Source organism: Chelon labrosus (genome assembly GCF_963514085.1).
Source record: "Chelon labrosus genome assembly, chromosome: 11".
NCBI lineage: Eukaryota > Metazoa > Chordata > Actinopteri > Mugiliformes > Mugilidae > Chelon > Chelon labrosus.
The window spans coordinates 15,629,951-15,645,693 of record NC_140344.1 but is presented as its reverse complement, the minus strand read 5'-3'; the positions used below and the strand labels follow the sequence as shown (position 1 = coordinate 15,645,693).

Here is a 15,743-nt window from a genome sequence, read left to right as displayed (position 1 = left end):
ACCGACACGGGCAGATAGTGTGGCTTGTCATTTTGCGCGTCAGAGCGACTGAATGAAGCGGGGTGAAGCAACAGCTGCAGTGACTGCAGCAGAAATACGCTCAGTGAGATCTCCATTAGCGCACACTAGAGACCGGTTGCAGCTGCAGGTAAGATTTTTTTGTTTTGATTTGTTCTGAAATATTGGTTTATTTCTGCTTTCTTCTCCCTTTCTCTTTCTTTGGAACAAAAACAACTAACCTTAGAAGAAGAATGTCTTAGTTGGAAGAAGTAATGAGTAAATTAAACCGTGAGGGAATTCCATGTGATGCGGATTATTAGAAGTTCAGAAAATGAATCCACTGCCTTAACATTGTTACCTAATGGTATTTTTTTTTATCACTCATCTGTGATTATTACCATGGGGGCGACTGCCTGTGTGATCGATTTGCATGCGTGTAAATCCCAGATAAACACTGGCATAGACGGTGTGTGGTCATTTATTCCACGCCAGTCAAAACTGCATGTTCCCGGAATTCCAATAGAAGTGTTATCATGGCATGTTGCAGTCCGACTCGAGGCAAATATCAATAAATCTAACAAATAATGTTTTTCGTTTCTCAGTTGCCTCAGTTTAAGTTGGAGGCGCAGATGGAGAAGAAAGGCGCAGTCTAGGAACAGCCGGAATTCTGGTTTTGTCTTTAATTCGAGCTGTCCTGTCAGTGAGTGTCCCCCCCCAGTCCATTATGTTTCACCAGCTGACAGACCAAACAGTGAATGGCAGCTGCCAGGGACCCACCTCAGAGTGCAACAAGAGCGCCGATGGAGACGCGCTCCAGCTGCCCACTTTCTCCACCGCAGCCAAAGTCAGAGTCATCATCACCTTCACTCTGTGCGCGGTGTCCGCTGTATGCAACTTGGTCGTGCTGTGGGCGGCCAGCAACGGTGGCAAGCGCAAGTCGCACGTCAGGATCCTCATAATGAACCTGACGGTGGCGGACCTGCTGGTGACTTTCATCGTGATGCCGGTGGACGCAGTGTGGAACATCACGGTGCAGTGGGAGGCTGGGGACGTCGCCTGCAGGCTGCTGATGTTCTTGAAACTGGTGGCAATGTACTCCTGCGCATTTGTGACTGTGGTCATTAGTTTGGATCGACAGTCTGCCATCCTCAATCCGCTGGGCATCAGCGAGGCCAAAAGGAAAAGCAAAATCATGTTGACGGTGGCCTGGACGATGAGTGTGGTCCTCTCGCTCCCCCAGGTAAGGGAAAACACGTCTGCAGCACCCTGAGTGCAACTATATCTCTTCACACTGCACTGCACTCATGAGACATGCTGCAACATGAAAGATTGCAGTCCATCAGCCTTTTATCAGCAGGTGGAAGAAACTTTGTTCAGAAAGCATTTACTCTTGTTTTGTCTTCACATGGTGTATTCATGGTTAAAAATACTAGTTGCTAAAAGTATATATGAAATTCAAATATAAAATGCTGGACACAATAATTGAAATGGATTTCCCATAACATGCAGCACCCCAGTGGGACATTACTTTCAGGAGGTTTGGCTTATCGAGTACTTAATCTAGTGTAAAATAATCTCTTTATTTCCTCACCCTCATCCAGTGAGACTGGACTAATGTGGGATGTAAGGTCCAGGTAATGAGTTTCTCAAATACGCTCAGTGAATTTATGACTCCTTGGTGGTAAAGCTGTAGCTGAAGACACAGACGTCATGTCCTCATGATTGGGTTTCAAAGAGCCAGTGTCTTCAAATACGAGACTGTCCTCTAGAAAAATACACCATTCAGTGTGTTGCATGTGCACAAAACGACATGCTGAAGCCACAAACCTCAGCTATATTACGTACAGCAACAATGTCAGCAGAGGAGGAGGCCGGGGTGGATGGATGGGTCAAAAAAAAAGATTTAGAATAGAAGGTTTTTGTTCATTTACCATTTCAAACAGCCGTTGGTTTATTTAACTTAATTTAATGCATCTTTTCCAGTTTTAGATTTAGATTATTATTATTAATGACATAAGGTAATCTAACCTTAAAGATGTAGTGATTGCCTTGCTTTATCATTAAAAACATAAAGTGTGATTTGGGTGAATTCTGGGATGCAGAGAAAACCCTGCGTTTACAAGCTGCAAGATAGCTCTTCTTTTAGATCGATGCTGTGGGGATTAATAAGCCTCTTACCAGAGATGTTATAAAGTGGCATTTAGTATTTAATGTTTTGTGCATGGTCCTTGACACCTCTCTGTTCCCTCGCAACAGCTCAATAAGTCAGAACTTACTGCTAAATCCCCAAAATCCCAAGATTTGATTAAAAAAACCTGTACCTTGAAGTGGGCAGAAACCATCGATACACACAGTAGATGGTGTGTAGTGAAAGTTAGTAACGAAGGCTCCGATTCCGCAGGAAAACGCAGAAGCACAACTGTGGCGCTGTCAAGAGGAAGCCAACCAACAGGTGGATATACAGTATAACGATTATTAAAAGCCTGAATAGAAAGCTCTTACTTGCTCCGGTAGGCTGCCAATAATAGCAGGAGTGAATTATCTTACGCAGTGATTTCCCCAGACCATTGATAAGCCTCTGTGCCTCAATGGTGGAAGAGTAACTGTACCCTTTTTTTTTGTACATTTTTCATTTAAAAAGACGGTTATCACCATTCTGCTTATATCCACAGTAGAACAAAAAAAATAAAAATAATACATCTGTTGTGATCGCAGTGTTGGATAAAACTGAATGAATTCAAGTTTTATTGTTAAAAAAAACTCTTTACATGATTTTTGATCAGGTGTAGAATGTGAAGTATATGAATCATTGACCAGACAGGTTTCCAGGAGGTTTGCAATATATCTGGGATGTGCTTCAAGTACCACACTTAAAAAAACCACACTTTGTTGTCCTCGGCCTCATTCAGTGCGACTGGGCACTGGGCTGTAAGAAGCTCAAATGTTTCTCACATACATTAAATAAATTTATGACTGTTTTATTGAGGACACCGAGGTCACGTCCTCAGTATTTTTTTCGGGGCAACTGAGGATTTTAATAACTCCAGAATATGCTTATATTCTCATATACATCTCATCTATATCTTTAAATGTGTGACTGCACCTATGACATATTATACGGCAATAAAGTCAGCAGAGTAAGGAGAGAGTTTAAAACAGCAGAGCTCTGTTCATTTACAGGCAGCGTTGGGTCCTTTTTTTATGGATGTGAATAAAAAGTGAGTGTAAGTACTGATCTCAGCCAACCCATGATATTTCCCTAAGCCTCAGAGAGTAACTTTAGAACATAACCCTACCCAAACCCTAACCGCAGTGTTGCAACTACATAAAATCTGTTTTTTCCAACAGTGATTTTTAACAGTACAGGTCAACACAGACAAACCATCTGGTCTGTCCTACGCAGATCTTTTTTGTGACCCCATGAGAACTGGGGCGATGACTCATACACCCTGAAAACTGAAATATGTATCTGTATCGTATAAAAACAAAATCAAGTTAGTCAGTGGTATGCAGTGGATCTGGATTATTTATTCATGCCAAATGAATTATGATCACGTTCACAGAAAATAAAGGAAACTTTGACTAAACCAGCAAGAAAATAGCTTTGAAAAGCTTTATTACTTGTTTCAGGTTTATGTTTCTCAAGTGTTCTCGGCTGTGGTCGGGGGCCGTCTGTCCATCTGTCCATCTCTCCATGACATTTGTATTATTCTTCGAAATGCAGCATACCTTAAAGGACTTTGCAAAACAAGCTATTGGCATTAACTCAACATATCATGTGTAACTTATGACAGAAGTGTAAACAAATGTAAAAGGTGACATCATATTGTCCTGCAAAAACTTTAAATTCCTTCAAAGTCTTCACTACACACAGTATCTTATATGAGACGGGACACACATGGGAGCAATCTGCGACTTGATTGGCTGGTGGAGGAATGCAATCACAAGATGGTAATTTTAATTTGCTCACATAATATTTAACAAATTACACATGCAAAACATTGTCATTTAAATTTTCATTTTGTGTGTATTCTGGCACTGACTAAGAACTGTGAGGCCAGAGTCCTTGCTCTTGAGGTTTCAGGCTCTGGGACAATTTTTGATTGTTCTTGATGCTATATAAGGAAAAACTGAATTGAAGGCTTTCAGATTCTTTGGAATGATGGATAAGTAACACCATGCTGACAAACCCCTAGATGCACATAAAAGCCTTTTCCTTAAATTAAATTAATGGTACGTTGTGGGCACTACCTTTTATACCTTCCACTCTAAAAATCAGTGAGATTACAGCTGTAACCTGTGCCACTGTCTACTGACTCACAGCTTTTGGCATGTGTCCTAAAGGCTGCTGTGCACACTCACAGGTAATGCTGCAGATTTCATGACACTACATCTGCTCAGCATTTGATTTTGCTGGATTTAGGCTTTTTTTTTGTTTTTTGTTTTTCCCCAAAGCTGCACAGTTTGACACAGTCTGGGTTTAGCTGCTGAGGGTGTACGCTGAGCAGCCTGGGGGAGGTGAGAGGAAAGACAGTGAAACAACGTTCTCTTTTTATTTAAAAGGCTCATGCAGGAATATGAAGTCTTGTCTTAGGGGCTCCTGCTGCTGTGCACCTGAATGTTTTTTTTTTTATTACTGGAGATAGTGCAAATATTATAATTATTTACATGGTTACATATAATGCTCGTCAGTGATTTAAAAATCTGCTTTAATCACTTTAACCGTGATTACTAATGTCTTTTAATGACTGATTTATAATGAAAGGTCACAGCTACACCTCAACAGCTTCCACGCCCACACCTATATAGTGTCTGTGCATATATGCCTTATAATTATAGGCATAGCGTGGAGATACTGAGAACTACTGACCTAAGAAAAGCTCTTTCCGTGGAAACCTTTCATAAATGTTCTTTGAAATGTAAACAGTTCTCTCATTTTCAGTTTTGAACCCTTTAAAGATCAAACGGGGACAAGCAAACTATTTGCATATTAATGTAATGCTGCATCAACTGCATCCTAAGACGCTCATCAGACAGCGGTCAGAACAAAATGAAATCGAGGTTCTTTGAAGGCTGCATAAATAGGACTAAGATTTGTAGGCATGGCTTTTATTTTTTCTGTAATTTATTCACATTGTCTTCATTTGGTATCAAGAGTGACATTTAGACACCAGTGTTCGATCCTTGGGCCCTTGTTATTTTCACTGTACATAAATGTGTATCCTGATCTCAGCTTTCAAATGTACGCAGATGACACGATCATTTTCACCCACGGTTTGACCAGAATGACCAGATCAGTAGAGCAGAACAGATCTAACGTCTATATAGCAAGTCATATAGGGACTCCAATCTGACCTTTAAAAAACATATTAAGAAAGTGGCCAACACTATAAAATGTACACTTTTAAAGAAATCTTAGCTGCCAAATCATACCTTCATTGTATGAGCTTGTCTCATATTGAGTACTCTTTCACAACCTGGTCATTTGCTGGCACCACTATACTAAAACCCACAGAACAACTTTATAAAAAAGCCGTCGTTTCAACATTGTGCCATTTTAGAGGAGTACCATTTATTGAGTTTTGAAAAACTTTTAAATGAGCTTGTCTGTAAATCCCCTCATGGTGTGGCCCCCCCGGCCCTTGGAGGAATTTATTAGAAGAACTGAATGTACACTCAGTGCTACATCAGCCTCCAGAGGGGACTGCAGGGTGAAGTTCAGATGAACTACCACAGGTCAAAACACCATGTCTGTCAAAGTTAGTCAGTGGTATGCAGTGGATCTGGATGTCTGAGTTGGAATAGTCTCCCAGCTACTATTCGAGAAAGTTTGACACCTTTTAAACAACAGCTCAAAAAATAGTTAAAAACTAATTAAACATGTGAATATCTGTCTGATCAGCATGTTTATACTCTAAAGTAGTAGCCCACCTGTAAGCAGTCTTTTATTCAATGTGCTGAAATGTTATTTATCGCTTTTATATAGTGTTGTATATGCTGCTATGTTGGTAAGTTTATGTTATATTTGTTTCCCGATGTCTGAGGACCACGGAGGGAAATTAACTTCTAGCTAAATCCGGCACAACATCATGTATTTGTACCAAGTGTTCACCAAATAAACAAGTAAATAAAGAAAAATAAATATTACCAACCGGTGTTGCTTGTGGAAGTTCACAGGGTCAAATATCTGTTAGTACAGGATATAAAAGCAACATGCATTTGTTGAATGCATGCTGCCACAACTCAAAGACATTCCTCTCTTCATTCAGACAGTCGAGTCTGAAGAATGCAACTGTGAAATGAACAAGACATTTCATATGTAAATGAACCTTATTGAGGTGGTGGGGTCATTTCAACATTACGTTCCCTCATCAATAATTTTAGTCCTGTATGAGACAGTGTATGTGTGTGTGTGTGTAGCACCGTTAGTTGTGTAATATCTTTCTCATCTCACACGGGCTCCGGTTAATTAGTGTTTAGGGCAACATTTTTATTTTTAGGTGTTTTTTTCCCCTGTGTAATTTGAAATTGAGAAAAATGTAGGAGTATTAGGAGAGTGTCTTTTGCACAGCGATTTCCTTAAGTGTAAATCACACTGAATGATATGACTACGTGCTTCATGTCTACGTGTTAAGACCTGACTGAGGGATTTTTTTCACTCATATTCACCTCACACAGAAACTCCACTTCGCCTTGAACTTTCCCACACTTCCTGGCGGACGCCTTTTCACTGCTGTCTCGGTTTGTGCAGCTGATTGTGCGTGTGAATGGCGTCAAGTGGCGTCGGCATCAGATTGAAACGTCGCGGCCTGCTCCATACGCCTTTTCCCTGTTTCATGACAGTTCTTCTTCATTTTGAAACACTCTTATCTCGTTACAGATATTCACTTACTCCTGTAATTTCTGTGTTTCCCACCTGCCTCCCCCAGATAAGTTTCACCTGTGCCTCATTACCCGTTCCTCTCTCTCTGGCATTCTAGTTCATTGACAATGTTTAATTGGACACCTGATGAAACTGAGCCACCATTTATACACCTGTGCATCTGCGTCCTGACTCCCCTGTGTACCAGAATGCTTTCAGTCAAGACAGACATTTGACCAGATCCTGCCTCCTGAGTCTTGCTCTCTAATCTTCTTGCCTGTACGTTCATCTGCCGTGACATGAATTGCTAAGGAGCGCAGGGAACATTTCATCCACCACCTCCCCCTGTAATGTGAATCCTATCAAAAAGGATCTTAAACCGTGTTTTTTTTTTTCTTTTTCATCCTGTTCACCTGCGTACAAATGTCACGGTGATGACTGACGATGCCCATGTTTCATCTGTGATTTGCTGTACAAACAGCTGGAGCCCTGGTGTACATTTTGTTCCATATGGTGGCTAACAAGCGAGATGAAGAGGCTCCAGCTGTGTGTTCGGTTTGTGCATCGCAGCTCACAGAGGAAACCTGAATGACATGTCAGTTCTGTGAGTAATCAGACACACTCCTCTACTGCTAATGTTTGCACAAGTGTAGCAATATATACTCTGCCCTTGTTTGACTGTGGATGGATGGTGGAGCAGCATATACAGGACGTGACAGACTTGGTCAGTTATGAACAGTTTTATGTGCTATAACCAGCCAGAAATGCCATAATGTGCTTGTAAGACAAGTCATTTAGCGGCCTGCTTGTTCTAACAACTACATCCTGACATTGCCAGTGCATGTTAAGAGTGGATAGAACCAAAAATCCTCCCTCTTTCATTCCTTAACGACGGTTTGATGTGTCCATACCTCACACTCAGTAGATGATTGGTACATTTAGAGGCACAAGGCCAGTGACAGCTAGCCAAACACTGCGGCTGCACTGATTTCAGTATGTGTCACATGCTGAGACAGTCTCCTGATTTCTCTTCTAGTTGTTTTACTGTGTATGCCGTCTAATTACGAAAAACGTTATTTGATGTGGCTGGAATGAAAGTAAAGCTTCATCAAGTCGAAACACACCGCACATATCTGCAGACATGCACCCAGCTGTGAGCTCATTCACCCGCACGGCTGTGCTGAAGCAAGAAAGATGCAGTGAAAGTGTTATCAAACAGATCATTTACCTCACACCTGGGATGTCGAGGTCGTCCTTGTTCAGCAGAACACATTTTCTAAATCTATTTCGGCTTCTTCGGGTATTTTTCGCCTATAGTACACATTTCATTTATGTGCATAAACATACACATTATTCAGTAGCATACATAATGCCTTTGCATAGTTTTTCTTCTCCATTTCTCACTTTTTTTTATTGATTATTTTACAGTATATTTTCTTAAAACTAAAAGAGTCTTGCAGCACATTCATATCAGATGAGACAGTTTTACAATGATTTGTTGGTATTGTGTTGAATTGTACTGTATTATACAGAGAGGTGACTGATAGTTTCTATGTTAAAGATAATCACATCAGGTGACGTGTCTCTTGTTAGGTTGTTCAAAACGAAGGCGGCATACACTGAATGAAATAATTGAACTGAACCGTGAAGGCAAATTGTCGCATTCACGGCTTCTCATGAAAGGAGAATACAAGCCAGGCTTCAGTGTCACACGTCAATGTGCACGTCATGGATTCACCTGTCCAGTTATGAATCCTCCCAAACAGTCACGACAGCGACCCTGAAGGCAGATTTCAGACGCAAATTTTTGAGTCCTGAGTATTTGTAGTGCTGAATGATCAAATTTTCTCAAGTTTCTCAAGATGAGGAGAGAAATTAGCCGGCTATCAAAAGAAAACAAGCTATTAAGAGTTAAAAAATAAATAAATAATTGCAAGCGTGGTTGTTTTTAGCTTCCATTCTAACCTCACAAAAAAATTTAAAAAACAACATATCATGGGATCAAGAAAAATAATGACCCTGAAAGCTGATTCTTAACTTTGAAAACAATGATTTTATGACAAAACTTCTCCAGTAACTTCTTTCCAGAGCTTTTAATTGCATCTTCCTTACTGCCCTCGATCTGCTGAACAACTCATTGATACACTCAAAGAGGGTTCAAATAATACCCACTCATTGTAAGTAAAGTGCTGAGGATGTTGTTGACATTGTAATTTGTTCTGTCAACTATGCAAAAAAAAAAAAAAGAAATCTACTGTATGGACCAGTATAATTTTGTAAAAAAAAAAAAAGAAAACTGCAGCTGAGCCTGAACAAGAAACTCAATTAGAGAAAGAAACTGATTGCATTAGTATCTGAAACTGATCCTGACATTCAACAAATTTGCAGTGGGAAAAATACAGAGCCATAGGCAGATCCTCTGCGTAAAGCCTCCGATAGGAACCTCTTGCCTGGCATCCCTGGAGTGCTTCACGGTTGAACTGCCGCATAATGAGAAGTTCTGAGTGTACAACTCTTCAAGAAATCAAAAAGTGTGTAGAGTAGTCTAGAGTACAGTTCTTTTAACGTGTAGTGAAATCTCAGTGGGGTTCCACTTGCAGTTGATCGCTGTTAGACAGAGTACCTCGTTATTGCTACATACACATTAATGGTTTTATTTGGCTCACTGGCTTCATACGCTGAATTTCCAAATTTCTTCTATTTGGAAAGGAGAGGTTCTTTGCTGCACAGACCCAGCTTACATTTTCTGTCCATTGCAGTCCATTTCTTATCACTGTGAGGGCCTCGATCAAACTGCACACAATGCCTTGTTAAAATTTCCAGGAGGAATACTGCCGCTGTGTCTCTGCTCTCAGCTCAGAGGCTACTTGGCGCTCAAATTCAACTCATGTGTCAGCCTTGAGGCTTGACTTTTCCTTTTAGACAACCCGTAGAGCCTTCCCTCAGTTTGAATGATATCATGCCTCCTCATAAAAGACTGTTAAAACTAATTAGAAAGTTAGAAATGTGCAAGCTGTGGAACGTGACATATCATATTTGGCCTTCATGTCAGAATGCCGCAGTTCAACTTATTTTCTTGTTCTCATGGGAGAACTGCAGTTGTGGACCTTATTTATTTATTTTTAACTTTTAACTAATTTATTTTGAGAGTTTAGCATCGGATTAATTCAAGCATCTTAGAAGAAACCCAGGCGTGAATTTTTGTTCTCCCTTGGGCTGGCTTCATTTCTCTGCAAGAATTGCAATTACTGGCCTTTACTTTGGTTGGGAATGTAAATAACCCTGAGTGAATGCAATGCCTTGTGGGCTGAGATGTCTCACGAGAATGTCTTTCCTGCAAGGTAAATATGGTTTTTATGAGACACATACAGGACAAGGCTTTTGTGGAGAATATTAATTAAATGCGGCTCTAGTTCTTGACCTAAGCACCTACGTCAGTCAATTAGCCGTAAAGATCTAAGTAGCTTTCAGAACAGGAAGTGAGTTGGTAACGGGAAACAAGATGGAAAAAGCTAGAGAGGCTGATGGCAGGTAGTGAGCTAAATGTGATACAACCGCCAACATCTCCTAATGCCACCTGGGTGTATTTTCATCTACGTAGTCTCACGTTCACACTGAATATAGCTATAGAGCAAGTCATCATCCTAATTAAAGTGATTACATTTACAGCGTATGGAAGTCACTAACATGTGACATGGAAACATGTAAAGTTACTGTCAGTCCTGTGATTACATTAACAGTGTATGGAAGTCACTAACATGTGACATGGAAACATGTAAACTTACTGTCAGTCCTGTGCTCAATGAGATTCACAAAAAAGTGGAATTAATTACACACGACACATGAAAAAAATAATTGCACCACTGACTCAGCACCAAAAGCAACATGTTAAATAGCTCACTGCTTCCATTTAGTCATCTGAGTTGATAACAAGCCAGCATCCAAAAAATAATTAAATGTCACAGTTGTAGTTGACAAATGCCAATCACTGAATTTTAAATTGTGATCCTGCACACTGCTACTTGCTGAAGAAAGTAAAAAAAATCACAACACTGACTGAGAATCTTCGTCGGTGAAGAAAGAGTTCGTGTGAGTCCACTGTGGACGGCAAAGCACCGACTCCCCGTACTATCTTGTTGCTGTAATATCAGTGCACATTCTGCCAGAGAGAAAAGTATTTGCTCAAGTGGGTGTCATCGGTCACTCATTGGCAATTTTCAATCATGCAACAATTACTGGTGATTCACGGGGTCTAAACTGCCTTGCAATGTTAAGACACAGTTTCAAGGACTGTGGTTCAGTGGTTCTTCAAAGAGTCTGCCGCTGCTGGCTGCTACTTCTGATCATTTCATCTATAAAGATGGAAGTCTCAAAGAGAAAGTGTTTATGGGGCCTTGCAGTCAAATTTTATGGTTTGATTTACATGAAGCTAATCTGTTATTTTACTCCCTCTGTACTATGGCAATGGTAATAACAGATTGGACACGAGGCAGCAATCACAACCATATATAAGTGCTCTAAGGAAAATAAATAATAATCTGTCTGTGAAAAGCTGAACAGGTTCCTGGTGGATATTATGTTAAATAATGGCCTTAAATGTAACTCTAACTCTAAACCTAACTGTGCAACTGTATGCAAGAATGAGAGAAAATGTGCTTGACGGCGCATAAAAGAAGAAGATGAAAGGAAAATGCATTTTCTTGTGAAAACGTAGACAGAGAGTGTTTGTAAGAGAGCAGGAACAATGTCGGGCACAACGGAGAAGAAATGATGTTACGACACCGACAAATCCATAGGGAGGAGGTCAGGGCGGTGTTGACTGGGTCAACGAAACATCAAACAAGAGATTTCCTGTTCCAAGCAGGCAGTCACAGACATTATGTTTTAACCATTATGTTTGACCACATTCGTTCCCTAACCTCAGAAAAGTATTGTATTATTGTACTGAGGGACAAACTTTCGTAAACCTTAAACTGAATTTTATTATTTATTTTTCAGCAGTGATTTATATGGGACTTTAATGTTGTCGTGAAGATAGATTAGAAAACAGTTTTAAGTGTTATTCTAGAGGCCAGAGGACCAAGAACAGAATTTGTGTGTAGATTTGTCAGACCGACACATTAGATCAGATTCTGATTGAAAGGCAGGTAAAAAATGTGTTGTTGAGTATACTAGACCTCAGACTAAGGACATGAGGAAGCATCATTAGCTAAACGCAAGGACATCACTGAGGGTTCAGGTTAAAAAAATCTATTGTCTTAATAAACCTTACATTTTGATTTTGAGCTGCCTTGTTGCTGTGATGCTGCATTATTTTTTAAATGTCAGAGAAATAATTCATGCGATTTCAGGAGTCAAGGTCGGCTCAGACTAAGGTTTAAATATCGGTACGTGAGAACAATGGAAGATTTTTGTTGCAGAATCAGTTGGGTAGCGCTCTAGTGTCTTCAGACAAATTTATTCATTAATTTTTTGTATATTAACATTTCATTGTGTGTTATTTTATTGTGCAAATGTTAGTTTACATTTCTTTAAGTTATTTTTCAGAACATTACTTTAATAAACCAGACACATCCTTAGTATCCCCAAATCGCAAAGTACCCATTCACTCAGTCGAACTGATTGACAACTTAGCACAACTGTTCTTCTCTTTTTCACACAGATGTTTATATTCCACAATGTGACCATCACAGTCCCAGAGAACTTCACCCAGTGCACCACTCATGGAAGTTTTGTCCAGCGCTGGCAGGAGACCCTCTACAACATGTTCACTTTTGTGTGCCTCTTCCTCCTGCCTTTGGTCATCATGATCTTCTGCTACACGCGAATCCTCATTGAGATTTCCAGCCGCATGGCTCGGGGGAACTGTAAGTCTCGCTGTGTTTTTAAAAAAAAATTTTTTATTGTGTTTTATTAAAAATCTGCTTTTATGTGTTTTTTTTGTATTATTATTATTTTTTGGACACAAGGAGTGGGGCATGATAGAGTGTTTTCTTGTTTGTCTCTTCTAGTACTGTCTAGAGATGTTCATCTCCGCCGCTCGCACAACAATATCCCTAAAGCTCGGATGAGGACTCTTAAGATGAGCATCGTCATCGTCACTTCGTTCATCATCTGCTGGACGCCCTATTACCTGCTCGGCCTGTGGTATTGGCTGTTTCCTGAAAAGATGGAGGAGACGGTGTCTCATTCTCTGACTCATATGCTGTTTATCTTTGGCCTCTTCAACGCCTGTCTAGACCCCATCACCTATGGGCTGTTTACCATTCATCTTAACAAGGGTCTGAAGAGATGCCGTAGGAGTTCAAACACGCGGACTGAAATAGAAAACAACACTTGCCTTATACAACTGAGTTGTTTGTCATCTCACAGGCAGCTTGCCTCCGGGGGGCACAGTCCACACACAGAGGAGACGAACGACAACAGCACCAAGAAAAATGGCTCAAGTCCGATTATCCCAGTAAGCAAGATGTAATGCCTTCAATGAGAATTTATTTTTGCAGTGATAATGGCCAGTTCAATCATTTTGCTTTAAAATCCTGAGGCTCCAACAAAAACAGGTTCTTTAATGAGATGAATGTGTTCATTCCTCTTCCACTGGTGTAATAAGCTGCTGCGTTCACATGGGCACGAGTATCGCTATGGCATTTAGCACAATCAGAATCACAATGCCTCATGCAATAACCTCTGTCAACAGACCGGCCTGAGGATTGGCTCAGGAATAGTAAAATAGTGGTTCTTAATAACCGATAAAACGCTGTATCCCATTGGGTCTTGGTATGGTTGGAATTTACACTTTTCTTCTGCACATGTTTAGCCTACTTGGGTTAAACATCAGGTGACGTGATGTGTTTGTGGGAGGGACAAAAAACAAAAATAAAAATACAGCAAAATAACAAGTTACTGAAACTTTTGTTTCCAAAAGATGGATGAATGAATCCAGCGTTGTCAATAAAGTGGAGAAAACAATATCTTCTGTTATACCATTCGACAATTTGACCTTCCACAGTGATAATAAACACTTTGCGGTGTCGAAAATGTTGTGCTCTGATTGATGTTTTATGTGAACGCACACACGTGTATATCATGGTGGATCATTTTAATTGGGGTCAGTGTTTTAATCAGGCTGAAGAAATATTGCCCGCGTCAATGAAGCCAGTGTTGTACTATAGCTAAGCCGTGGTTTGTTTAACTTGTGGTCTCTTATATGTCATATGTTGAATGTCAAGATATTGAAAAGACGCTTTTATTGCTCTCGTGCGGCTTTTGCAAAATCGTCATCGTTTGCTGAACAGAACGATGCTGGTGTGCCGTGTGGGAAATTTTTCATTCGGAGTGAGCTCAACGTATATAAACTTGTGGTCATAGATTCACTGGAAACATCGTGCACCCAAAAGTCGCTGCACAGTGGGTTTAAAAAAATACTTTGACTGACTCTCAGGCACAAAACAAAATGTTTATGAGGGCAAATCTGTTAATTACTTCCTTTGTCAAAGAAACCACAGAAACGATTTGTGTGTCTAATTGCCACATTGGTAAAGTTGTACTAACATGTAGTATGATGTCTATTTTGTTGCTGTTGTTTGTTTTTAAAAACGTACTACATGTCTGTATTTGTTAAGGAACAGGGTGCTCTGCTAGTCATCGTTTAACGATTGAACATCATGGTGCTTTGTGTGCAATATAAATCAGTGAGATTCTGTCTCATCGCAACACTGAATGTTACGTCGTGGTCAGTGATGATCACGACGCCCTCTCGAATAAATGTGATGCCATGCAGTACTGTGTATTGAATGTATATACGCAGCAAATTGTTGATGTGTTCGTATTATTAGCTGATTCTGTTGTGGATTGTGTTGCTTTCCGTGGCCAAGAACAGGGTAAGAAAACCGCGTCATCTGAAACTTTACTGTGATATTATTATCGGTAAAACATCGGAGATAATTTGTGGGTTTTTTTCAACATCCCTCCACCCACTCAAAAAAAAAAGACTGATAAACAGCGTTTGTTTGCATGATAATGCTTCTTTTCTGAAAATTATGCAAGATATTGTCACGTATACTAACAATGTGTTTATTTGTTGAATAAAAAGTGTTTCATTCTTTTGTTGGCGCACAAACAATGACCAGTTTCCCACCAAGCCCATTTACATTTTTCATCAAAGTAGTCTATGGAACAAGGGCTTGCAAAACAACGTAGCAGGTGCAGCATATTACATTTAATAACGTTGCTATAAAAGAATCCGAAGTCTATTTAGAGAAAGCAGATGTACGCCATTTTATGTTTTATAACTGTAAAAGGAATTCAGAGAAAGCAGCTTAGAAAACTATTTCATTTAACAGTCAGTTTGCCCTGTTGTGTGTGTAACTGATCTATAAACTAATTTCTCCAGAACATTTGAACAGCCACATGAGCACAAAAGACGTTTCTAAAGCTAGTTTTCAATTATTTCTCCTCACGGTAACCTTGTCTCTGAACCCATTATCATTTCTAAGACCGCTGACAAAAATGTTCCATCCACCTCAAAGTGTTGTGCTCCCAACGTACGTGTTCACTCTGGCTGGACGAATCGTCTCTCTGCTATTTGTAAAGCGCGCATCCGACCCGACGGTGTGAACAGTCGAATCGGGCTGTTGTAGAGCAGCTGCACGCCTGACAATGCTCCTCTGATAAACCACTTTTTGAAAAGCTCTCACATTATAATGAAATCATTTTTAACCAGTGTCTCTTTGCTTAATTGGGTATGTAGTATGAACATTCCTTCCAAGTCTCTTAAGCTCATCTGTTCCTTTGTGTTCTCCGCCAAGTCATTATCAGGTATTTGTAAGATGAAAGAGTACGGAGGATTATATCATTCACGGGGCCATTGTTAATACAATGT

At 40.1% G+C, this 15,743-nt stretch overlaps 1 protein-coding gene across 1 annotated transcript; it reads left to right on the top strand.

Annotated features, from left to right (window-relative positions):
- Positions 1-724: 724 nt before the first annotated feature.
- Positions 725-14,546, top strand: gnrhr4 (gonadotropin releasing hormone receptor 4; the record flags this gene model as incomplete). The annotated part of the gene is made up of 3 exons (XM_084554547.1): positions 725-1,240; positions 12,525-12,729; positions 12,874-14,546. The coding sequence occupies 3 exons, from the start codon at positions 725-727 to the stop codon at positions 13,335-13,337; spliced, it is 1,185 nt and encodes a 394-aa protein (XP_084410673.1). The 3' UTR covers positions 13,338-14,546.
- Between the last annotated feature and the right edge of the window lie 1,197 nt (positions 14,547-15,743).